Source organism: Acinonyx jubatus, chromosome A1, assembly GCF_027475565.1.
Source record: "Acinonyx jubatus isolate Ajub_Pintada_27869175 chromosome A1, VMU_Ajub_asm_v1.0, whole genome shotgun sequence".
Lineage (NCBI taxonomy): Eukaryota > Metazoa > Chordata > Mammalia > Carnivora > Felidae > Acinonyx > Acinonyx jubatus.
The window spans coordinates 112,701,005-112,727,976 of NC_069380.1; the positions used below are offsets into that span (position 1 = coordinate 112,701,005).

General features: G+C 42.6%; 1 protein-coding gene across 12 annotated transcripts in view; it reads right to left on the minus strand.

The window, feature by feature from the left end:
* KLHL3 (kelch like family member 3) overlaps positions 1-26,972 on the minus strand; it is a 271,473-nt gene that overhangs the window by 26,046 nt on the left and 218,455 nt on the right. For all 12 annotated transcript variants that reach the window (XM_053221349.1, XM_053221352.1, XM_053221343.1 and 9 more), the window contains 3 exons: positions 23,063-23,172; positions 8,610-8,726; positions 4,510-4,659 (listed from right to left, as the gene is read on the minus strand). In XM_053221349.1, the coding sequence (XP_053077324.1) occupies positions 4,510-4,659; positions 8,610-8,726; positions 23,063-23,172 (377 nt within the window). The remainder of the gene's footprint in view (positions 1-4,509; positions 4,660-8,609; positions 8,727-23,062; positions 23,173-26,972) is intronic.

The window sequence follows — 26,972 nt, forward strand, 5'->3', positions numbered from 1 at the left end:
GATAATAAGTAGCGTTAAGTACTGTGGAGTAACTGGAACTCTCGTACCTTGCAGATGGGAATGCATAATGGTACAGCTTGAAAAACAGTTGTCTCGAATGTCTTGAGAAACAGTTTCTTGTAAATTTAAATATAAGCAATTTCTTATCAATTTAAACATATACTTACCAGCAATCCTATTCCTAGGTATTTACCCAAGAGAAATTAAAATGTAAGTCCAAACAAGGATCTGTAAGTGAATGTTCAAATAGCTTTATTTGTAAAAGCCAAAAGTAGAGATCCAAATGTCCATCAAATGGTGAATGGATAAACAAATTATAGGACGTCCATGTGATAGAATATTACTCAGCAATAAAAAGGAACAAACTCTTTATACATGCGACAATGTGGATAAATCTTAAAAGCATTATGCTAAGATAAAGAAGGAAAGCTCAAAAGGCTACATATGTCATGATGTCATTTATATAACATTCTAGAGAAGACAAAGCTAGAAGGACAGAAATCACATCATTAGTTGCCAAGGCCTGGGGGGGGGTACAAGAAGGGACTTGACTAGAGAGCAGCACAAAGAAACTTTGTGGAGTGCTTAAAATATTCCATATTTTGATTAGGATGTTAGTGAATGACTACATGCATTTCTCGAAATTCATCAAATTGTCTCCCTAGTGAATTTTATTGTGTATAATTTGTAATACCTCTGTAAAACTGAATTTAAAAGAAAACAATCTGGGATGTTGATGATGGGGGAAACTATGCATGTGTAGGGGCAGAAGGTATATGGAAAATTGCTGTACCTTACCCTCAATTTTGTTGTGAACCTAAAATAGCTCTAAAAATATAAAGTCTTAATTTGAAAATAAAAAGTAGTAAATGTATTGGAAATGCATCTCTTAATAAGATGAGTGGGATGGTATAAGACTTTACTTTACTTTTACTTTGTCACCAAAAGCTGAAAACCTGTCTCTGGGAGGCAATCTAGTATAAAAGAACAAACATAGACTTTGGAGTGGAACAGACCTTGGTTCAAACCCCAGCTCTGCACTTACTAGCTGTGTAACTGGGCAAGTTACTTAACCTCTCTGAGTAAACTCAGTAAAGGAGGGATATCAAAAGTGCACCCCTAATATTGTGATGATTTAATGAGATAATTACCTCTGATAATCCTCAAAGTGATAGTTTCCCTCAGCATACCCCACTCCTCAAACCTACAGTGGGGTTCCCCTCACTAATTTAAGTGTCCAAACAATGGTGACAGAGTAGAGTTTGAGAAGCAGGTTGGACAATGTAACCTTAAATCATTCAAGGATTAAAGTTAGGGGAACAATGAAGTTAAGAGCAGCAATGTCTTTTTTAAAATTCCTTCAACAGATTCACAAGAAGTCTTGATTCTAGCTCCCCACAGAACTCTATGTGCTCAAGAATCTAAACATTTTCATTCTGAAAATAGTGTTTCCTAAGGAGTAGAGAGGACAGTGGGACAACCGTGGTCTCATTAAAGAGGGGTGGACTGTTACCAATTACAGATTCGTTATGTCAAAAGGGAGGGGTGGTCTCAGCAGGCAGAGTTTGGACTCAGACACAAACTTGGCTTTGATTTTTAAAACTCTTCTCATGGGTGTGTGTGGTAAAAACTCGATGTGGAGTCTAGAAAAGGAAAGGTAACTACGTATGGTTTCCACGCAAAGAAACTGGGCCAGTTCTGCACCATTGCCTTAGTTCCAGAACACACTCCCCAGCAAAAGATGTTGGTGACTTGTTAACATATAGGATAAGAACCTCCTTTTCCAAGGAGAAAAGCCACAAAGACATGCAACAATGCCAGCTGGGAACCCAGGATGCAGAAAGCCTCCTCCATGTAAAACAACAGTCCATCTTAGAATCAATAATCTCAAGACCTCAATAGACAAGCTTATGTAAATTTAGATCACAATGAAGGTGGTATTCAGATTGATGGGGGGAAAGGGAGATTATTCAATAAAACAACTTTGGCGCAACTGGCTCATCATTTACAATAGGAATAAAGCTGGATTCCTACCCTCTCTCCTTATACTAAAATAAATTCTAAGTGCATCAAAGATTCAAATGTAAAACAGAAATCGTTAAAGTACTTGAGAAAACATGGGAGTCTTTTTTTCTTTAATCTGAGAGTATAGAAAACATTTCTAAGCAGGATGTAAAACCTAGGCTATACAGCAAAAGACATCAATTTAACTACTTAAAACTGTTTTTTGGGGATTCAAAAAAATGCTATAATTAAGTTTAAAGGCAAACTGCAAACTAAGAAAAAAATATGTGAAATACACATGAAAGCCTAATTCCTTTAAATTAAAAACAGCCCTTAAAAACCATTAATTAGGAGCCCTTGGATGGCTCATTCAGTTAAGGGTCCAACTCTTGGTTTCGGTTCAGGTCATGATTTCATGGTTCCTGAGATCAAGCCCCACGCTGGGCTCTGTGCTGATAGCAAAGAGCCTGCTTGGGACTCTCTCTCTCTCTCTCTCTCTCTCTCTCTCTCTCTCTGCCCCTCCTCTGCTCATTGCACTCTCTGTCTCCCTTTCAAAATAAATTAACATTAAAAAAAAAAACACCATTAATTAAAAACATACAGTCCAATAGAAAAATGGGCAAAGTACATGAACAGAAAATTCCCCTAAAAAAGAAATAACAAAAGCCATAATCGTATGAAACCAACATTAGAGTCTCACTTACAAGAAATGCAAACTAAAACAAGAGGTCATAAATTACATAGAAATGTTTGTAATATAAAAAAAAATGGAGATGATAAAAAGGTCCATCAATAGAGGACAGTTAAATAAGTAATGGTACATAAACATAATTAAATTCCATGTACCTATTATACTTTAATGCTGGTTTCACCTATACTGATAATGATGAAAGTAGTCTGTTGAGTAGGAGATAAAAATGATATTCAATCTGTGGAACAAGATTCCATTTATCTGAAAGTATACATTTTTTATCTATTTGTGACTAGGCGCACAGAGATATGTCTGGGAGAAAATTCACCAAGGTAACAGCAGTGATTGCCCCTGAGTGGAGGAATTTCAGGTGATTTTTACTTTATTTCAAAAATGTAGTAGCCTTTTAACAGTCTGCAATGACCACATATTTCTATAATTGAAGAAAGCAAAGTTATTTTCATTTTGAAAAATATGAAGTCATTTCAGTGCAATATTTCAATAAAATAAAACCAAAGCATCAACACGCAGGAAGACAAATGGCCAGCCAGACCAAGGCCCTTGCCTGGTGGCTGCACCTTCTAACATGCGCTGGGCGATAGGAAGCTGACAAGTAGGTACATACACTCAGGTTTACAAAGATGAAGCCAGCTGCAGGATGGTGTGGGTTCACAGAACAGGTTTGGAGGGTAAGAAAGACACCATTCAAACACTGGCTCTACTACACTGGCTGTGTTGACCTTGGGCAAGTCACTTAATCTCTCTGACCTTCCGTTTCCTCTGTGTACAGCTAGGATACCTGCCTCTACCGTACAGGGCTATTGAGGGGATTAAGAAAGCTCTACTGTGATACCTTTCAGCTTACTGTTTGCCCCTGAAGCAGCACTCAGCAAATGCCAGTGACTTGTATTATTATCTGGGAGATTTATAACCTTCATCCACACTGCACCCACTAAACTCTCCATCACCCAGGGTCACAACACAGAGTGGAGAGGAAGCACAGACCCTGGAGAATCTCAACATCTGGTCTTGGACAACATGCTTCTCCAGCACTCTGAAACCCTTCCTGGAAGCAGCAGACAAGGAGTAGGGCAGCCAGACAGAAAGAGGAGGAGGAGGAGGAGGAGGAGGACAAAGCAAACGCCTACACAATGCCCTGGGGCTGCCAGCTGTGCGGTAGCTGAGTCAACACAACTCACTCCTCTCTGCTCACCTTTCCTCCTGGGTTGGCTGGGACCTTTCCTGAGACGTCAGCGTTTTAGGATCCTAGACGGCCTACTGGAAGGCCAACCTGGAATGGACTTTAGACACCAGCCAGTGCAGGACCTTTCATTCTGTAGATGAAAGACCTGAGGACCAGAGAGAGGCAGGGCCTTGCAAGGAACCAAAGCAGCCAATACCCGGTCTGGCAGCCCTAACTGTTCTGTAGGGCTCTGCGGTGAGAGAAAAGAGCCAGACTAGGACCATTCAAATTCAAATAATGGCCTAGAAATCACTAAGTCAAGAAACACAAAGCCATTCCTCTGCTTCCGACACAAATAGAACCCAGACCAAATAAGGAGAGGAGACGAAGGAGTTATTCTCAAAACTCTCTGGTGCCTCTGGAGGTTACCTTGAAATTCTTAGGACAGGAAGACCCTGCAAGAGAGAGGTACCAGCAGATTCAAAATGAACCAGCAGACTCCATCTCTTAGCTGGTAAATGCACCAAGAAGCAAGGCAGCCACAGGTGAGGAAAGACTTGGAGCCAGCAATGGAAGGCCACTTTCCCAGAACACAGCCCTGACAGCTGGCACTGACTGGGCTGGGGCTTACCTTGGGCAGGCTGACTGGAGTCCTGGGCTTGGTCCTTGGGTTCTTAATCAAGAGCCTCTGATCCAGAGGGAGCAGGTGGTATTTCATGGCCTCGATGAGGAAGTCCTTACAGGTGTTGTTATTCTTTATCAAAGCTTCTTCTTCAACCGTCTGGAGGTAATAACCCACAGGTGATCCAAGAGCAGACTTCAGCTGTATTTCCCACACTGTCTCCTGAGTCATTCTTGTATTCCCACACTCTTTTATTCACCCACCACATCATCTCGGACCCCAAGAGAAAGACCACATACTTACAACTTAGTGCCCACCTCCTGCATTTCAAGAACACAGTGGGGTGAAGTTATTAAGTTCTGGCATCAAACAGAAAGACATACAACCTCAGTGGTTGTGTTTGTTATGTTAGTTTGCAGGCTTAAATGGAATTATGCAAAACAAAGATAATTAGCTGTGCTGAAGGCTTCATCCCACATTCCTCCTAATATGAATGCTTTATAATATTTAGGTCAAATGGTCAGACATTTGAGAGGAGAGAGAGGGAAAAAGGAAGAGAGCAGAATCCATTGGTCAATGTTTGGCAGCATGGAGTATGACAAAGTGACGGTCAAGAAAAACTCCTATTCATTTTCTTACAGTGAAAGCTGCAGGGACAAAACTGGCCAATGAGGTGCTCTATAAAGAATGGTGATATTAGAGGACAAAGAATGTCCTGCACCAAAGTCCCACCTACAGACCTCATCTTGGACCCTATCCAAGCTGGAACTATGGCTTCTTCACATACTCCAAAGCGATGTGCCAAAGCAGATGCTCAGCAAGTATAAGCCTAAATATTTTGTGAGCAACACCAAGGGTGAAACCATGCAAGTGCTCAATTCTCAAATCTCTGTCCTGTGGCCTGGGTCAATTGCTATGTGGCTTATCTGTAAGGGGTAGTATGGTCTTCAGAGGCCACTTCATGTTTTCTTTGCTGGAGTATTTAGGTGCTATCAGGAGAGATCAATTCGATTCAATAGCTAACGATGATGGAACGTCTCATTGTTGGACAGCCCAGTGCTGGACTCCAGGAAGAAAAAGATGAACAAGAAATGGGTTCTGACCCTGAGGCACTCAAGTCCAGTCAAAGAAAGAGAATGGCCTCCCCATCTCAATTATCTCAGCCCTCAAGCTGGTCATGCACAAGGGCTGACTGAGTCTCACCTGTAGCTATCAATGGAAATGTGGCCAGGCCATCAACTAATGGGTAGCATTGGAGCTGGCAGGAAAAGAAGGACTGGTATGACAGGGCCTCTCTCACCAATGGGCACCTCCTTCCCCAGAAGTGATCCCCAGGAACACTCCATTTTGGGGGAAGGTTTCCCTAATCCCCCCCACCCACACTAAGGGACTGACACAAGTTGGGACAAGTCATAAGCTTTTAGGGTCGGTTAAAAAAATTAAAAAGGAAGAGAGAAGATCTCTTACAAATCTCAGATGGAAGGTGAAATGCATAAACAGCTACTTCTCCCAAAGGTGCATTCAGCTTGAATGAGAAGTTCTCCCAGAGATTTAATGCTTCACCATACAGAGTTTCAATTTGGGGTGATATGAAAGTTTTAAGGATGGGTATGTGATGGTTGTACAACATGGTGAATACAATTAACACACTGAAGTGTACACTTAAAACTGGTCAAAATGATGAAGTTTATGTTTTATACACACACACACACACACACACACACATATATATATAATCACAACTAAAAAGTTTTAACATATAACATTACACTCTACAATATTTCAAAGTATTTAATGAAGACTAATAAATGTTAGCTATCAAAAACAAACAAACAAAACCACCTTCCCCAGAAGTCACTGTTGGTGCAGGTCTGCCCAAGACTTTCCTGCATCCTCCCCCACCAAGATCAGCCAACCCCAGAGGGTTATACTATTTCAAAGTTTCAAGGTCAACTGAGGTTTACTGAGACGTCTTCCAGAGGTGTTCTAAAGGCAGTCCTTTAAAAGCAGCAGGGGGATTCTCACACAACAGTGCTCATGCCCATTGCCTCTGACCCCCTTCCTCTCCAGATCTAATCCCTACTTTGCCATAATGACCCAAGAACTATTTTCTAACATCTTTAAGTTTGAGTTGTGGACACCTGATTGAGGTTGTGACCAGGGGTCTCAAAGGCCTCTTTAATTTTCCCTGGAACCCAGGTCCACAGATAGCCCTTCTTGTGGAAGTGAGCCTGTGCTGGAGGCCAGATGTCCATGTCTACCTTTGGTCAGTTTCCCACAGGACAGTAGGAGGTTGGATTCTGAGACTGGGATCTCAGGCCCCTTCAGTCCCTCCGCTTAGGGGAACCTTTTCTTCAAGAAGGATATGCTGCCACCAGGGGGCAGTAGTACCATCCAAAGTATAAAATGCAGGGCACACATAAGGGCTGGCAAGTATATGCCTCAGCACCTGAGAAGGACTGAGGTTCAGAGAGTCACAGAACGTTTCACTGACCCCTTCGACCTGTGGTCAACAGGGTCACAAGCTGAGGACTTTACAAGGGCTTTTGAGGATAGAAACTTCTCCCGCTATTCCCAAGAGCATCCATGACCGTCAAAACAGCTGTAGTACCAGCTAGCATTCGCTCACATAGAGATGCAGCCTTTATATGGATTATCTCATTATACCCCCAAACAATCCTATAAGGACAGGTGCTATTTTTATCAGATGAGAAGACTGAGGTTTAGAAAGGTTGAGTACTGGGACACCTGGGTGGCTCAAGTCGGGTAAGCGTCTGACTCCTGGTTTCAGCTCAGGTCATGAACTCATGGTTTTGTAAGTTGGAGCCCTGCGTGGGGCTCTGCGCTGGCTCAGTAAGTTAAGCATCTGACTCTTGGTCTCAACTGAGGTCATGATCTCACAGTTCCTAAGTTCGAGTGCAGCACTGGGCTCTGGGCTGATGGTGCAGAGCCAGCTTTGGATTCTGTCTCTCCTTCTTTCTGCCCCTCCCTTACTTGTGCTCTCTCAAAAAATAGATAACTAAACTTAAAGAAAAAAAAGGTTGAGTACTTTCCTAGTGTTAGATGGCTGGGAAGTGACAGAGCTAGGCTGCTGGGATGCTGAACCTCCTCTCTTATCCTTGCTTCACACCTTCCATTCCCTCCAGAAACTTCTGGAAAGAGATGAGGGCTGGCCTACTGCCTCGGTGTTTTGTTTTGCTCATATATTTAAGTTTCACTCTTTGCCCACTTATAAGTGTATCTAATGCCAATGGATAAACAGAACAGAGAGTATCAAAGGTGGCAGCCTGCATAGTGGAAGGCAGGTGCTTCGGGGCCGACTGACTTGGATTTGAATCCTGACCCTGCCACCTATTCCCCAATAAATCTAAACCTCTATAAACCTCAAGGCCCAAACTTGTAAAAAGAGGGTTATCTATCTTTGCCTCACAGGGTTGTTATAAGGATTAAATAAGAAAATATGTGGCACCATAGGGGCACCCCATCATTCTTAATTTTTCTTTCATCTTAGAGGAAGTCAAAGCAACACGTATCTTAGGCACCTGTGAAAGGTCGGTTTTTACAGTCCTGAATTGGGCTCCAACTTGCCTAACATGAAGGCAAAGAGAATACAGAAACATTGTGGAAATGACCCTTCTTGCTTAGGTCCTCTACAATAAAAGCAACTAACTTCTAGTGAACATTTTTTAGGACCAGCTCCATGCTAAACACCTGACTTACATATTTACAACTCCTTTGGTCCTCACAATAATCCTGCTGGGCTCTACCATAATATCCCTTCCAGCAAAGAAGAAACTATGACTTGAAGAGGTAAAATAAAAACACAAAGCTAACAACTAGTAGAACAAGAACTAAAACCTAAGCGTCTTATTCTCAAACTTACGCTTTTAGACCTCACACTACCATCTAATATAACACAGTATGTCAACTATATACCTCAATAATAAAAATTAAAAACAAAAAAAAACCTTTACATTACCATGTCTCACACTTAAGCCAGTGGGTTGGTGCCTTCAGCCTGTATAAAATACCCATAAACTCTCCAACCACCCCATACATCCAGGGTTGCCCAGTGAAGGAAAGCATGTGGTGCTCCACACAGCACTCACCTGGACCAGGTAATCCCTAGGTAAGAGAGGGAGACGGACATGTTCCATCAATTTTGCCATGTGCTCTAAACGGGTTTCCTTCTCATAATTGATCCATGAAATCACTGCTTCAAATACCTATGAAGATAATCAACACAAGTAACTGTAGCAGAGACAACAGCTCTCAAACAATTTCTTCAACTTGAAAAAAAAAAGTCCAAATCATCTACAAAGTGGTTAACCTAAGGTTCACTATTTAAAATAAAACAAAAATGGAAAGATTTTGTTTACTAGCTGACACCAAAGTGATATCACACACATATACGTTATAATAAACCTGCTACCCCAAATACAGAATCATCAAGGTTCGTTGCAAAATAAAAATCCAGTTCCAATGGCTATTTAAAGATAGAAATCCATAGTAACTCTGGACCAAATTTTATAAAGACTGCTTAAGAAAACCAGAAGCCTTGCCATCATGCCCCTCACACCCTATCTTCCTTTATCTCCCATATTCAGTTAATGCAGACTAGAAACAGTAAGAATACATTTGCCAAAAGTTGGCTGTAATGGTGAGGATGACAGTGAATGACAGAGAATTTCTGTCAAAAATTTCTCCTTGGTTTAACCTCTCCCTTAAGGAGAGATTTCATTTTTATATAAATGAAAATTGGGCTTGGAACCAAAAAGGAGGCTCTCCTATTTGGATGTTCACCTTCCTCAAAAATAAGTCCAAAATCAAATCCTACACCACCATACACACACAGACAGATAAAATTCAATGTTGATAAGGCTGCGGGGAAACCGGCACTATTTCTGGAAACTTAATTAACACAGCTTTTTAAGAGGGGAAGGAAGAATTTGGCAATATCACTCAAAGACTTAAATGTGCACACTCTTTGACCTAGAAATAACACTTCTAGGGATCCAGCCTACAAAAATACCCACAAAAGTGGGGCAAGCATATGTGTTCCAGGATGTTTGCCACGGCATTTCTGTAATAAAGTAAAAAAGGAAACAACCTAAAGCTCACTAATGGAGAAATTATTTAACTAGTATACATACTATCGGATATTTTCAGCTGGTAAAAAGAATAAAACAAAACACCTTCTTACGCCAGAAAGCAAGAAAGTGCTCAAAGATTACGATGGACATGTCAAATGGACATAAAGCCAACAGATGAGGCTTTCATTGTCAATGTTTGGGATAATATAAACATCAAAGAGAATAATGAAGAAATCAGATTAATGCTTCTTGCTGAGGTGGCATGGGAGAATCCCTGGGAAGGTGCCAAAGGAAATTTGGCAGGGAGGGTAATGGATACGTTCTGTATCTCGATAGGGTGAGAGTTACATGTACATATGCATTTGTGAAAACTAATTAAACTGTATACTTAATACCTATAAATTTCACTGTAAGTCATGACTCAATTTAAAATATTCTCAGTTAAAACAAAAAGACAGGGCGCCTGGGTGGCTCAGTTGGTTGAGTGTCTGACTTCAGTTCAGGTCATGATCTCACGGTTTGTGGGTTCGAGCCCCGCGACGGGCTCTGTACTGACAATTCAGAGCCTGGAACCTGCTTTGGATTCTGTGTCTCCTCTCTCTCTGCCCCTCCCCTGCTCATGCTCTGTCTCTCTCTGTCTCTCAAAAATAAATAAATGTAAAATAAAAAAAAAATTTAAAGAGAAAGACAGTAATGGGTCATAACATAATGAACAAAAAGGAATCCATGAATCCCATAAGGACACTTTAAAAAATGTGGAAGGGCTCTTCTTCACAGACAAATGCCAGCTAATAAAGGTAGAAGGAATGACAAAAACATTACTTTGCAACCACCAATTAATAATTGATAGAGCAAAGCTCATCAGTAGATGCTCGAATCACTGTGCAAAAAACTGTTGGGGAACACGACACAGTTTTCAAAGTATCACCTCGCTGATTACTTATTCATTACATGGGGTAGGGGCAGCCTCAAATGGGGAAATTTGACAGATAAGTGATCTAAGTTAGTACCAACAATAACAGGACGAACTTACATCACATTCTTGATCGTGATTTAATGGCAAGGATACAGCAGATATAGCATCCCCTAGAGTAGTCTCTTCCTAAAATGTTTAACCTGAATCTTAATAGCAAGGAAACAATCAGATCAGATAATTCCATGTTTGGAACATTTTGCAATACAGCTGGCCTGGATTCTTCCAAACCATTAATATTATGAAAGACAAAAAAAAGACAGGAAGATAGTTCTAGATTAAGTGGATTTAAAGTCTTGAAAACTAAATGTAATGCATGATCCTTGATTGGATCATGGATTTAAAAGGAACAATTTATAAAGGACTGTCTTGAGACTGCTAGAAAATGTGAATGCTGACTAGGTATTAGCTAACATCACTGTATTAGTGTTGAATTTCTTTGGTATGATAATGGTTTTATGGCTAAAAAAGACAATTTCCTTGTTCTTAGGAGGTGCATACTCAAATACCAGAGGGGAAATTCTACAATGTCTGCAATTTATTGTCAAATGGTTCAGCAGAATAAAAGATTAAATATGTAGAGAGAAAAGACAAATGAAGCAAAAAGTTAACTGGTGAATCTAAGTAAAGAGTATATGAATGTACACACTTTCAAACTTTAATATAGGTCTGAAATTTTTCAAAATAAAAAGCGGAGGGGAAAGGAAAAGAAATTCTAAGGGAAAAGGAAAAATATGACAACAAAATTTACAATGTGGCATAAAGTTGAAATGGAAACTAACTCACAGAAAAAAATTCTCTAATATCTCTAACTCTGACAATATTTCTGTGTATTAATATGTTAATGATGCTTTGAACCTATTTCCTAAATATATACTTAAGTCAGGGTGGGTATACTCAAAATAGGCAAAGAATCGATCAGAAAGGGAACGGAAGGAAAGCTAAATGAAAATGGAACAGAAAGAAAAGGACAGTATGTGCATACAGTCTGCTCTCATTTCTGTAAAATATAACCTATATGTGCACAAACATAAACACACATACCATGGAAATCCTCCCTGTCTGGTTCATTTTTTAAAATTAAATCTGAGAGAGTTTTATCCCCCACCCTGATAGCATCAGTTTGTGACAGATCACTCTATATTACTCCAAATAGCCTTTAAATCCATGAGAAGACGGACCTTGTCTTTTCAATGGCAAATAATACACACTCAAATATTTTTTTAATGAATGAATGGACACATGAGTTTAGAATAAGCATGTGAGAAGGCAGTGGGAACTGTCCTGGCTGGAGCAGAGAGCAGGGCTGGGTAAGAAGGGACTGGAATCAGGGCAGGGATGACAGAGCCAGGCCAGGGACCAAAAAAAGCTGGAGAAGTCTGGCCAATGAGGTGGCGGACAACCACAGTTCCGTTCTGCCTTGCGTTGTGGTTATCCAACTTTCTTCTACTCTGCTTTACTAGACTGTGAGCTCTTGGCAAGGTGAGACATGTCCCTCCCTGCTCAGTCTGCAACTCCTGCTGCCCAGCACAATGCCAGGCACAGAGCAGGTGGCCAGCTGACAAAGCTCAGCGGAAGAATGCACTGCCGGTCTTAGAGTGGGTGGGATTTACTCACCATGCCCTTCCCTATCAACCACCTTAGTCTCCGTCATAAAAGCTAAAAAGCAAGCTGAGTCTAATGGAGTCGATATTAACCTTATCTTTATTTTTGGCTTGACTTGTCTAACTGGTTCCACTTAGTTGCACTGTTTACCTACTCAGCTGTGAAAGCCACAGCACTGGGCAACAACAGTGACCTTCTCGGCGGCTAGAGAAGGCCACGTGTTTTTTTCAAAGAGACTTTATGCTTAGAAAATAAGTAAGCAAATCAACTTCCAATTAGCTTTAGCCTTTAATGTGCCTAAAATCATTCCCAACAGGCCCTCCTGTCAAGGGACTGGCAACAGGAAACAGCAGCAGGAGTCAGTATTCACCATGTGTGAGGCTCTGTACCACACTCTTCATGGACAACGTGACCCTGGACTCTCCTGAGAGCCCAACGGGCAGACACTCTTACCCCTTATTAAATGACTCGCCCAAGTCCAGGGCCACAAAGCAGCAGGGCTGGGGTCCACACGAACCCAATGCCAGTGCTCGTTCTCTTACTTACTGTTCTCAGTTGCCTCTCACAGGCCTACTGCAGTGGCTGGCAGACTACAGCCCACAGGCCACATTCAGCCTGCCACCTGCTTTCATAAATAAAATTTTACTGGAGCACAGCCACACTCACTCGTTTACATATTGTCTGTGGCTGCTTTCACACTGTAACAGCAGAGTTGAGACTCTATGGCCCACAAAGCCTAAAATATTTACTATCTGGTGCTTTATAGGAAAATGGTGTCAATCCCTGGTCTAGGAAACCTAAGCAGAGACCCTGTGGCTTCAAACACAGGACAGAGTGATGTCTACACAGATGAAAATATTTTTTATGGATCCCAGGATGAAATAATCAGCTGCCACGCTTAGGGTTTTACTTTTAAACAAACAAAAACAAAACAAAAAGAGCATCATTTCCTCACTGCTTCATATTCCAAAACCAATCTCTTGAGTGCTACAAGGTTGCTGGGTCAAAAAAAGATGTAAAAAGTCAAATTTCATAGTCCTTGGCTCCCCACACTTCCAACGTAAGCACAAGCCTTGGCTGGAACACCAGATGAAACTGACCCTCTATCCCCGCCCCCAGTGATGCAGGCAGCCATGCCATACTGGACCTGCACGCTGTGAGTGGGGAGCACCGGGGCACTTAACAGCCATTTTCAAAATGTGTTCTGAGAGTCAAGAAATGGGGACTCAAGTTAAAAATAGGTAGGACAGTGACTTGGCAAGTAAAAAGGTCCAGTTGAGAGTGACTCACAGCAAAGCATAGGATGGAGGAAAAGAAGCCAATTTTGACAAGATCAGGGAAGAAAACAGGTTTCCTCACATGGACTTAATTTGCTACTTAAGATTTAAGAGAGGCTAATTTTAATAACAACTAATAACAACAGGCACAGTGCTACGCATTTTGCATGCATGATCTCATTTAACCCACCCCAAATCCTGTGAAATAGGTTATCACTGTTCACATTTTACAGATGAGGAAACAGCCTCAGAAAGGTTAGTGTCCAAGGTCACAGTGCCAGGAAGTAGTGGATCTGGGATGTGAACTCACCTCCAAATGCAAAAACCCAAGGTCTAACATTATGTAATATTGCATGTCAGAGGCACAATTAGTTGGAAAACCTGGGCAGACCACTGAGTTGGGAAGTATGTTCCTCAACCCATAATTGTAATTACACCCGCCACGTGCTCCTAGGACATTCCTCCCTAAATACTCTTTTCTTTCTCAGAGATAGAGCCAATAGCATTTGCTGAATTCACTGTCACGATTTTCAATCAAGAAGACAGCACTTCTAGACACAAGAATGATTTCTGTCAGATTTCGGATGGTTCTTAAACTAAAGCTTAACAGGACTTAATGTGAACCATACTCTGGCCTTGCTGTCACATGCCACACCAGGGACAGTCAGGAGCAGTGGTACAATGGAGCTGGAGCTCACCATGCATGTTTCTTCCCATCTTGGTGTTTAGTGACATTACACCAGTAGTTTGAAATCAGCCTTGAAGGAAATATTTACACCATAGAAATTAGCAAATGAATCAGCAAACAAATCAGGGCTTTCAGATTTTTTTTTTTTTTTTTTTTTTTGAGAGCGAGTTGTTAAAACATTTACCAGCATACCACTGGCTGGGCGATTTCCTGGTCGGAAGGCTCCCCAGACTCTAGAAAAGCTACTCAGTTGCACTCATCTTTCTGACAGTCCCATCATCTTCAAGTTTTATAGGGCACTTCACAGCTCCTTCTGGTTGTTTCATTTCAGACCTGCAAGGGCCCTGGGAGGCAGCTAGAGTCACTCATAAAAGAGAAAAATGAGGCAGAGAGTGGGGAAGTGGTCTGCCCAAACATTACCCAGTGAATTGGTGATAGGGCAGCAATGAGAACCACTGGCTTTCAATCAACACTTTGACAGCACATTCGTCCATAACACATTTCATAGTTTGTACCTGTATATTCATTTCTGTACATATTTGATAAAATCTATTTCTGTACATTTTTTATAAAATCTGTCTCCCTCATGTGATTTTTAAGTTCCACAAAGGCAGGGACCTTATGCCGATCTGTTCACCAATGTCTCTTGTGTCAGTAACGCACTATGTGCCACATAGAAAGCACTCAATAAATATTTACTGAGAGAATGAATTAGTCAAAGTAGGAATGGCTGGGTATATGGTTCTCTTCCTGTAGCACCACACTGCAAAATATCTGACTTCATACAAACCACAAAAAATGATGGTAAAACTAAAACAGTGATATCACCTTTTGCTGGGAAGTTGTTCAGCCTTCCACTCCTGCCTCCAGCCAGGATAAAGATATGCAGTCTGACTTTGCACAGGAGAAGGAGAAGGACTGAAGCACAATGGTTTGACAGAAACGCCTGCAAGCTGAAAGACGACTTTGTGGCATTAATCTTACAAATGAATGGAGCATGACAGAGGGATGGAGAATGCCTTGCAGTCAATATGGTAGATAGAGCAGAGTTGGAAGGAATCTTCCCCTACAGCTCCAAACACACAAAAGTGACATATTACAAAAATAATAAAGCAAGTCAAAAGCAAGAGGGAAATGCCTGAGTGCCTTAAATCAGAAAGAATTCAAGTCTAGCAGCTGAATGGAAGCTGAGGCCAAAATGGCTCAGAGGCCTGGACGATTCAGACATGGACTTGAATGGTTCAGAACTGGTTTCTATCAGGTAGGCTGTCGAGGCCACAGGCTCCTTATGGACAGTGTCACCCCACCCGCAGTCCCATGGACCAGCACTAGATGAACTCCACCCATCTGCTATGGCAAGGGGGGAAGGAAGCTCACCATCTCCTGTCAGCTGGGAAGTTAAAAACCATGTCTTCAAGAAATGAGAACCCCAAGCTCACACTGCATACAGATATGGGGTCTGAAGTGACATTATCCAGATGGTACAGGGGATACTCAAGACAAAAAGGAATACAGAAACAGTTTCCAGGAGCACCTGGGTGGCTCAGTCAGTTAAGCCTCCAACTTCCGCTCAGGTCATGATCTCACAGTTCGTGAGTTTAAGCCCCGTGTTGGGCTCTGTGCTGACAACTCAGTCTGCTTTGGATTCTGTGTCTCCCTCTCTCTCTCTGCCCTTATTCCGCTCATGCTCTATCTCTCTTCCAAAAATAAATAAACATTAAAAAAATTTTTTTAGAAAGAAAGAGAGACAGAAAGGAAGGAAGGAAGGAAGGAAGGAAGGAAGGAAGGAAGGAAGGAAGGAGAAAAGAAAGAAAGAGAAAGAAAAAAGTTTTCAAACCAGTTAACCTGCCCTAGAGGGGAATCTTCACACCCAGACTCCCATGGATAAAACATCCTCTGAAGATGGCCTCACAATCAAAAATTATACATCACTAACGAGAAGAACTGCAAAAAGGAAATTCAACGGATACAATAAATCATTGGATATTTGGGGCAACCAAAGAAAACTGGCCTCAAGACTGACCATGCAATGCAGTCCTCAGAATACTAGGGGCAGGAGGCATTCTGCAGTAAAGGAGGTTCTGGGACCAAATGAGCCTGGAGAACACATCATATACACCTACAAATCTCCTTCAGAGATTTACAAAGCTCATTAACATGTTAAAGCTCTGACAGGTCCTTCACTTTCTTAACCTGGTTCCTGTGTTTTGCCACTGTCTCCTAAATGTATCAGACCTGAGAACTTTTTTTTTTTTTTACCTAAATACCTACAAACATCTCACAACACTGCCGTTTTACAGCACGTAGGTGGTAACCTAGAGAAGAAAGTCATTACCCCCTAAGCTTTCCATTTCCAGCCTCATCTCCCACTACCTCCCCCAAAGACCCTAGACTCTCACCACACAGGTTACTTTTCCCCCAAGAAGAACAACGCATTCCAAACTTCCACATCTGTATTCCTGTAATCCCTTCAATCTGAATGGCTTCCCAAAATCCCACTCTTATTCTCCAAGTTTTACCTCCAATATTGTCTTTTTTATGATGTTTTCCACACCTAACAATGTGGAATAAAACACTCCAGGGTGCTTTCCCTGAACTCTGATTTCAGGTAACGACTTCTCTCAGCCACATAAGGATACATGTTTTGTATCCAAACTGCGAGCTCTTAAACAGTCCTAAGTGTCACTCACCTCTGTCTCCCTGTCGGGGTGGACAGGCGTTAATGAAGAGTAGGGCCATGGGAGGCAGACACAGTCAGCTTCAAATCACAAAGCTATTTTTTTTAAGTTTATTTATTTATTGTGAAAGAGAGAGAAAGAAGCAGAGAGAGAGGGAGAGTCAGAGAATCCCAGGCAGGCTCCACACTGTCAGTATAGAGCCTGACGCAGGGCTCAAGCCCACAAACCATGAGATCGTGATCTGAGCCAAAATCAAGAGTCAGACACTCAACTGACTGAGCCACCCAGGCGCCTCTCAAATCACAAGACTATTTATTGTTAACATGCCTTAGTTTCCTCCTCTGCAAAATGGAGACAATAGTCTCTGCCTTGGGAGTTAGTGGGAGAAGCAGATATGATGTGCTGAACATTATGCCAGGCAAAAGAAGTCACAAGCAAAGCATACATTCACCAGCATTCCATTTATATAAAGTTCAGAAACTGGCAAAACTGATCCATGAGAAGTCAAATGGTAGTTATGTTTCTAGGGGTGGGGGTCAGTGTTTCCTGATCTGCATGCTAGTTAGGTGGGTATTTCACTTTTGTAAAAAGTTGAGCTGTGTGCTTCTTATTTGGTCATGTCTCTGTGAACTTACTTCAATACAAACATCACTTTGAAAAAAAAAATAATGCGTGAAATGCACCTGGAGAACAGTGGGCAGTCAAGGTAGATTTGGGACCATAGTGCTGTGGTATTCTGCTCATAGGTGTTCACTGAATTGCACTTTCCAAAGGAGAACAGTAAAAGGAGTAATGCCAGGACCAGGCCAGATGGTTGCATGCAGGCTGAGAAGCTGGCAACTCTTAACTGCTGACCTCATAGTAAGGCGGGGGTGGGGCAAGGGGGGCTTCCAACAGTTCAGGCTCAGCAGCAGGATGCACCTGCTCAATCACTGCATAATATCTGGGCAGCAAGCATTCAAGTCCAACTTACTGGCCAAGGAGCTCCAGCCTGCATCCTCCACCTACCACTGGCTGGAGAGGCTAGGTGTTCAGGCAGGAGCGTGTGCAACAGCAATGATCCTGGGAGACATGGGCCCAATCACTTTCAGAAGATACCAGAATTTGGCTTCTGATCAGTTTTAGGACACAACAGCACATTAAATATGTGATTGCATGGAGAGAACCTAAGCTATAGTTCTCATAATACATACTTGACACTAATTATTTAAGAGGCCTAACCAATTTCTTCCTGACCTGTATCTAAACTGTGGGCCATTTCCCTGAAAACTCCACTAGTGTTCCTTAAGAAGGCACTGGAATTCTTGAGAAGTAGAAATATATTTACCAGCTAAGAAAGCAAAGATTCAGAAAAGTCCACTAACTAGCGATTTGGTGGAAAACTGCGCTAGAACTCGAAAGTCATCTCTCTTCTCCTTAGAGTGGGTCTGTCCTGGAAGGTTGCTTACCTGCGTCACAGAAGCTGCCCATGGTGACAGCCGGACTCTGGGTCTCAACGGGGAATACAATAAACGGACTATCTGCTCACAGGCTTAGCTCTGACCCCTGACACCGCCATGTGGAAGCAATAGGTGACTGTGCGGGGTGTACTCCTGGGTGCCTTCACGCTATCTTGGTGGGGAGTCGGGGGGAGCGAGGGAGGTGGGAAGGGTTCTACCCAAAGAACTTGTGATTTTGTAACTCCTACCAGATCCTTTTGTCTTCCCTCAAATAACAGGAATTTCCAAAACTACATGAAGGAAAAACAGGAGAGAAAATGGCAAAGATCCATGTATCCTCTGACCTCTCTTGTTCTCACATTTGTCCCTCTTCTCTGGAAAAATATGAAAATTATTCCTATAACCTTGGCTGGCTCAGGGCAGTGTCCAGCTCCAGTCTGCCTTTTCATTCCCTCAGGGAGTGTCTGCTTAGCACCTCCACAGTGCCTCTGGTGGCTCTGTGACACAGAGATGGCTGAGGTAGCTCCGCAGCCCTCAAGGAGTTTGAGGCTGGAGGAGGAGAAAGGCATGAGCAGGCACAAGTGATGTAGGAGGAAGAATGGTATGTGAGCCCTAGGAGAAGGCCAGAGAGGGCCAAGGGGCCTGGGAATGCCTGGAAGCAAGAGGCAACTCCATTCTCAGCCCCTGTTACGTACCAAGCTCCAGATCACACAACCACCCAGACCATTATGGGTCCTGGGAAGAGCCTCCCCTTGAGAAAGGCTCCAGTCCACAGTGAGCAGCAGCAGCAGTAGTAGCAGGAGTAACAGTATAGTGGCAATAATAATAGCAGCAATAATCATATCTTACAGGAATGAACACTTCCTGTGGGCTGAGAACTTTTCACGTGGCATCTGATTTCATTCTCAGAACAACTCTAGAAGATACTATACTATCATTACCCCCTCTTATAGATGAGAAGACTAAGACATAGAGAAGATCTTTTACTCATTCCTCCAACAAAATGTTTTTGTTTATGTGTCTACAGTGAACCCGATACTACACTGGCAGTGACCATAAGACAGAAAATCCGTACCTGTAAATGGTACATACATCCTGGTGGGAGGCAGATAACTTGCCCAAACACTCAGCTTGTTAGAGCCATGGCAGCAGGATTGGAACCCAGCCACTCTGACTGCAAAACCTGTACTTTCAAACTCCCGACAAGCAAACTGACCAGATTTAGCCACAGTCCCTTATAATCATCATTATTAAAACACCACATTCACCCTATTTTAAGATAGTTTTTTTGCATTTTAATATTTGAAATCCGGCTGCCTTTTTTAATATATGCTGAAAGAACCCTGTGGGCTGTAGGCAAAGAAGTCATAATATAGCTGATTTGCTGTTCAAGCACGGATTCAGCTGAATACAGGTTATTTTCGTTACTAGTGCAATTCAGTTTTCTGCAAGTGTTAACATTAAACACAGTTGAATTTTAGCTTAAATTAAGATCCCTGATAATATTTCAAATATATTCCAATAAGTTCACTATAATTTGATATTGAAAGAAAAAGTTATTGCACATGCAAGACATTGCATATTATGAAAAGTAACTAAAGGAAGTAGAAATCACCAAATTTCCTGGAGATCACAGAATTTTCAAAGCCTAAAGAGCTCACATTCAAACAACAAACATCTAATTGTCAAAACTTCCAGCTATTTAACTTCTAACAATATGTAATCAATTAAGGTAAAATGAAACTATGGGTTTCACCAAAGAGAAATCTCAGGCCAAATCCCACTGCTCTATGATAAGCCTCAAAATTATACTGTCAACCTTGGGAGTGCCTGGCTGGCTCAGTTGGTGGAGTGTGCAACTCCTGACATCGGGGTAGTGAGTTCAAGGCCTATGTTGGGTGGAAAGATTACTTAAAAATAAAACATAAAAAAATAAATAAATAAACTGCCAGCCTAAAATGTACCAAATGGGGGCACCTGGGTGGCTCAGTCAGTTAAGCATCCGTCTCTTGATTTTGGCTCAGGTCATGATTTCACTGTTCATTAGTTCAAGCTCAGCGTCGGGGTGGACAGCGTAGAGCCTGCTTAGGATTCTCTCTCTGCCCTTTCCCTGCTCATGCATGCGATCTCTCTCTCTCCCTCTCTCTCAAAATAAATAAACAAACATTTAAAAAATAAAAATAAAAGGTACCAAAGGGATCAAGATCATCAGCAATCCACTTTATGAAAAGCAGCACATAACTCTGAAGTTACATATAACTTCTGAGAACCAAATATAATACACAACTTCATTAATGTGAAAAATAATACCCATACTCCAAACTCTAATACACAGAACAAGCAACTCATCATATGTAGGCATATGAATGAATGAGAGCCACTACAGACAATGTTTTAAGTATGTAGATTTAATGCCATGCTTCTTTGCTTCTGGAAAGATACATTTAACTCCATGGCTTATTTTACCATAATCAGTGGCAAAACTGATACCATTACCATTGTCAATGGTGCCTCAAAACAAAAGACTATGCTAATTACACTGATAGCCACCATTTATGTACCTGTCAAACAATATACTTGATTTTTTTTTATCTGTGATCCTCATAACTCTGTAAGGGAGGTACTCTTACTATTCCCATTTTACATGTAAGGAAATTAAAATTCAAAGAGACCAGTGACTTCTGAAAATCACAGAGCCAGTAAGCATCAAGTCGAACACAGAACCAGGTATGCCTAAGTCCAAAGCCCAACTGGTTTCCAGGGCACTAAAAAGCCTGGCCCCACTGACAACCCACCTCTACCACCACCCTGGCACTTAACAAGGATAGATAAGCTCTCACCTGAAGAAAGCTTACTATGATCTAGAGCAGGATGGATGGGCCAACCGGAGCTAAAGTGGCAGGGTACCCCCCCTCTCAAGCCAAATACTCCCAGGTTGATTCAAATCCTGCTGCTTATATGGCTATTTAAATTTTCTCAGACTATACCTAAGGATATACGCAAGCAGAGCCCAAACTGACCAACTGCACCGACAACCACATGGTCAGTCAACTAACTAGTTCATTCCATCAAATTGTGCCAATTGAGTAGTACAATCCAGAGAAAACATTAAACAGGCTTGGCAAGAAGTCTTTGCTGCTGAGGCTGGGGCGAGAGGTGCTCACCGGCTGGCCAGAGGCATTCTTTATGCTGAAGGTGATATTTTACATCAGTTAATGGAAACAGAAGCCTCACTGAGCCTAAGGGAGAGTCCAGCTTGTTGTGCCTTCTGGAAATCTCTCTGAAGTCTTCGGGCAGCCCATGGATTCAGTTAAACAACTGCTTTTCTTCTTGATCTAACTTTTGCAGGACAACAGGCTGGGGCTTATGATTCCACCCCATTCTCTGGACACATGCCCCTTGGATATTCATCTCCAGTGTAAAATCCTTTGGAAGAACTTTTCCTTAAATATTTTCCTCAGAAAAGGACTTCAAGCTTGGATACTATGAATGGACTAAGACAATCCAAGAAACATTTACTGAGCATCTCTGAGGATGCAGAGGAGAATAAGATGTGGTTGCTACCATCTAGAAAATTACAGTTGAATGAAGGAGGTAAGATGGGCTCAGAACTAATTACAATTAAAAGCAGAACAAGGTGAGTGTTATCCAGGAACACAGAAGAGAAAGGAATTAATTCCAGATGCGTGGTCCATAATAAAATCAGCTAACAGTGAATGAGCACCTACTAGGTCCCAGGTATGATACCAGACATTTTACACACCCTATCCCACTTAATCCCCACAATCACCCTGTGGAATACGCTCTATTACTACACTCACTCTCTATGTGAGTAAACAGATGGAGAAGCAAAGTATCTCACCCAAGGTCACCAACTAGTTTGTAAATACTAGCAATGAGATTTGGACCCTACTGGCCAACACCAAAGTTCACATTATTTTCAGTACAGTAGACTACAGCTCCTGCAGCAAAGTTCTTCCTGGTAGAAATAGAATGGGAACTGGTTTGGAATTCACCCAGGTGAAGACGGAAGGGGAGAATAGTCCAAGCAGAGGGTCAGTGAGAGAGAAGGCCTAGAGGTAGAATAGATCTGCAGTCACGGTGCAGCTAAATCTGTGGGCAGAAGTTAAGCCTGCAGCACAAAGGAAGTGGTGCATGGTCGGTGAGTTAGGGAACTAGGTATCAAGAGACTTAGGGTCTAGTTTTGCAATGGTCACTGACTGCATGACCCCCAGCAGATCCTATTCCCTCTCTGGGCCTCAGTTTCCTCATCAGTAAAAGTTTCAATCCCCTATTAGATGTTCCCCAAAGGCCTGCTCTGGCGTAAATGCTCAGTGATGCTCCCAAGAAGCCAGGTGGGACAGTGGTCAAGACCAGATGACTGGGAGACCCCAACTCTGCAGTGACCAGCTGAGCGAACTCAGACAAGCTAATTAATTCCTCCAAGTTAATCTTCCTCATCTGTAATGTGGGGGCTATAGCAATGCCTGCTTCATAGGCTGTAGTGAAGGCTGAGAGAACTACAGAGAAGAAGGCACTTAGCAGAGTGCGTAGGAAACTCTAAACATCAAGTTCATGGAGGCAGATTTGTCACCATCATCATCACCACTGTTATTTCTTTCTCAAAGGGTCCAGACACCAAAGGTAGTAGTCATAGGCCAGAAGGCCCTTTTCTAATTATTTAAAAGGACAAAAAATAAGATCCTTTTTTGCCACTGAAGATGAAAAAAATATCTCACCAAACCACAACTCCCTCCCACAACCGCCTCATGTGTGAGGCTCCTGTTTCACCAAAGGCCCATGCCATACCTTCTCCTCTGAAGAAACGGTCAGCTTGTCACTGGATATCAAGCTGCACACCTGGTCCAGACTGAGGCTAAGAAATTCTTCCCCCAGCATCACCTCTGGAAAGTGCTGCTCTGTTCCAAAAAAAAAACCAAAAAACAACAACAACAAAAAACACACACACACACCACACACACAAAAAAAACAAAAAAAAAAAACAGAAGTTCAGAAAACAAAGTTACAACACTCTTCCTGCCCTTCCATGAACCACGGCCATGGCAATCTGTGAAATTCAGAGTGGAGTCCTGGGGACTCTGGGGGTGGGCATGAGGAATAAGGACACACAGAGAAAGACAGTACATCCTGGCTGAAGGGAAACTAGCCTCTTAATGTGGCAGCAAAGACATCCCTCTGTATGATCCTCCCTCCCAAACATTGCCATAGATGAAAATGGGGCAGAGAGACGTTAGGTTATATTTTCTTCCATGCTCCATGAGATTAATAATGGCGTTGCAGAAAAGCTTCACTGGGACCTGCCTACTTAATTGAGCTCATTTGCCCTCAAGGCGCAAGCTGGCAGATTTGCACACTGTGCCCCCTGCAGCTCAGCCAAACAAAAGTGGGTCAGAACTGCTGTGTGGCTGGAAGTCTCTGGAGGTTCTGGTACGAAGTCAACATATCAAGGCTGGCAGAAGGCATCATCCTTCATGTCCCAAGTCAAGCCTACTACAGTCTCTGATTCACAAGGAGGCCTGACTCAGCATCTGTCCTGACATGTTGCCCCCCACCACCAGGAGGAACAGTCTGTGACAGGCGGGCCAGTGGAGACCATTAAGATAGAGGAGAATTTGGGAACAGCTAGAATGAGACAAAACACACAGGCCAGATGTCCATGCAGGGAAAATGCCAAGGACAATTCCTACCCTGAGATTTGCCCAGGCCACCATCCTGCTATTAGAGAGACAGTAAAATGTCAGCGTAAGAGTGTGCACTTCAGAAGGAAGGAACCTAGATTTGAATTCTGACTTTTCCATTTGCAAACTGTGTTCCTGAGCCAACAGCATCAGCATGCTAGGTCTCACTATCCCTCTGTAGAATGGGGACACGACAGCTTGTTTTGCCTCCCTCCTGTGCTGTGATGGGAAAGGAAGTGTCAAAGTATTTTTGCAAGCTCTGCCAAGGTAAAGTGGCCCATGAGCTGACAATTCCTGGTGCAGCGTTCTGGAATGGGGCCCTTTGGCAATTGCCCCAGGCTGGCCTCCATTCTCAGTCCTCTAGGGGTTCTACCCCATTGCCCCAAGGAGTATCTGCACTCCCTGCCCTCCGGGCTCCAGGCCTCCCCTCTTCTTTCTCTGCTGGCCTCTCTCTAGCCTTGTAGCTTCTTGGATAAATCTATACGGCCATACCTCCCTGTTCCCATAGAGGGCTACCCACCCTTGGTTTCGCTAGCCCCTCTAGTGAGGTTCAGAGTCCCTCCATCCCTGGGAAGCAACCCTGCTGCAGCCATATAATGAAAAGGAAACCAGAGCATGCTAAGCTCTGTTCTTACATTCATCACCTTCTCAAAAGCAAACAAAGAAGGGGCACCTGAGTGGTGCAATCAGTTAAGCATCCAACTCTTGATTTCAGCTCAGGTCACAGTCTCAAGGTTCGTGGATTTGAGCCCTGCATGGGGCTCCATGCTGACAGTGCAGAGCCTTCTTGGGACTCTCTCTTTCTCTCTCTCTCTTTCTCCCTCTCTCTCTCCCCTTCCTGAGCCCTCTCTGTCAAAATAAATAAACTTAAAAAAAATTTTTTTAAGCCAAACAAGGAAGATTTACATAATTTCTTACAAAAATCATTTTAACCTTTAAGTTGAAATACTTTCGGACCCAAAGAATTCCCACATACCCTTCATCCAGAGCCTCCAAATGTCCATATTTTACTCTCAGACATCCAGTTATAAACCATCTTGTCTATCTTTCACTGGACAAAGGGGCTCCCCACTTGTTCCCTACCAGCCTAATGTATCACTGAGCCTATAGTTAAAGCTCGTCCATCATGAAGCTCAGGAATGTTTGGACATGACAAAATAAATTTAAAAGGCAGATCCTTTACGAAGAGAAGCAAATGCCATAAAGTGAGAAGAATCTTGTCTTCCTTCTCCATATGTCAACAGGAAACAGCCTTTAGTTAAAGCTTAGATTTTAGGTTAGACATTCAAAAGACTTCCCTAACTGTGGGAATATTTAAGACTACATGGCACTATTTTTAAAGCATTCATTCCTCAAGATTTTTAAATAAAAGCAAGTGAACAATCTCCTTTGGATGGTGGGAATTAGTTCTTGGCCTTGAGGCCTGAGAAAGCAACAGGATTCTCCCTACAGGCCCTTTCTGATCCAAGAAGTCTTTGGACCAGAGACCTCCATCTGTTGGCAACAGCAAGAAATAGTGGAGAGAAAAAGCAGTCACCACACTAAAATAAAATGCAGGACATCTAGACTCTGTGGACCAGCCAAGGCTGAGCTCAGCAGGAGAGTTCAGGCAAACCAGCACCACATCCCTGTGGCCCAGAGCCACACACAGCCTTTCTACCTTTATCTTTGGCTGACCAAAACCCTGACATTTGGAGGAGAGAAAAGAAGAAAGAGAACAGGAGGAGGTAAGAAGTTAAAATCTGGGGTGTGAAAAGTACTTCCTCATAGCTCATAAAGCCGAAAGTAGATGGGCCTGCATTTTGAAAAGGAAGAAGATGAAGTGCGACGATGTGTATTCTAGGTGGCTTGGTGAACAATGCAGAAATTCTCAAAGATCAATCAAGGCAGCAAACAGCCCCCACACTTCCCATCTGTCACCCTCTGGGGCACTGCAGAATTTGAATCTAGGTCCCTTCATTCTGAAGTGGGCTGCTGCTTAGCCCATCTGGAACCTCCCACTGAAACCCCTCCAGAAATCCTCCCACCAGAAGCAGCAGCTGGTAGGGAGTGGGCAGCTGGTAGGGAGAGGGTAGCAGCTCCCCACCCAAGGCTGGGACCCTGGGACCCAGGAGACTTGCAGGGCATGAGCAGGAAAACACAAAGAAAGGAAGCAAAGAGGGAAACTTCTTCCCTTCCCCTTCTGTCTAAGGAGACAGGGTTGAGTCCCCAGAGCCTGGGGATCAAACCCACCCCTCCCTTTCTGTTAGCAACACACAAGAAACCATAAGATAGAACAGCAGGAACAGGGTGCTCTGTCCAACTTGACTTCCTGGGAGACAGAAGCTCCCCAGCAGACTTTGTATTCAAATCAGCCCTCTCCCCAGCTGCTTCCCAGAAAGAAACACCTCTGCTCCCAGAAGGTACCTCCTATGAGAATCTTCTACCTTTAACACTTGTTTGTTTGTGGATTCTTTGTTTGCTTTGCCTTGCTGTATTAAAGGAGAACATAGTCAAGAATCTTGGCTAAGAATGACAAGGCCTGGGTATAAGTCCTAACGCCACCTCTTATTATCACTTCTTTCTAGGCTTTTGCTTCATCATCCATTAAATGGGACTATAATAGCTGACTTACGTCTCAAGGTTGTTTTGAAGCTAGGAGACGATAATATGGTTATTACTATGGTTAATAATTCTTAACCATCCTTTTTGAGATGAAGGATGAACATTATATCAGCCCACATTTCTACTTCGCAAAGTCCAGTTCTGTGGGCAGCTCTGCTCTCCAACAGAGAAGTTTTTCCTCCATTATCAGAGACATCCCTTGGGACTGCAGGTCCTGTCTGTGAACCGCCAAAGCCCTTAGAGACCCACTTTAATTCCATCAAGTTCAACAAACTTTCTATTGATATGTTATTCAATTTCTTTAAGCCTACAGTTTTCTCATCTTTTAAATGGGGCTAATAATACTACCTATCTCACAAAGGTATATGGGCGTTAAATAAGCAAATATAGGTAACTCACATTGACTGAAATCCTTG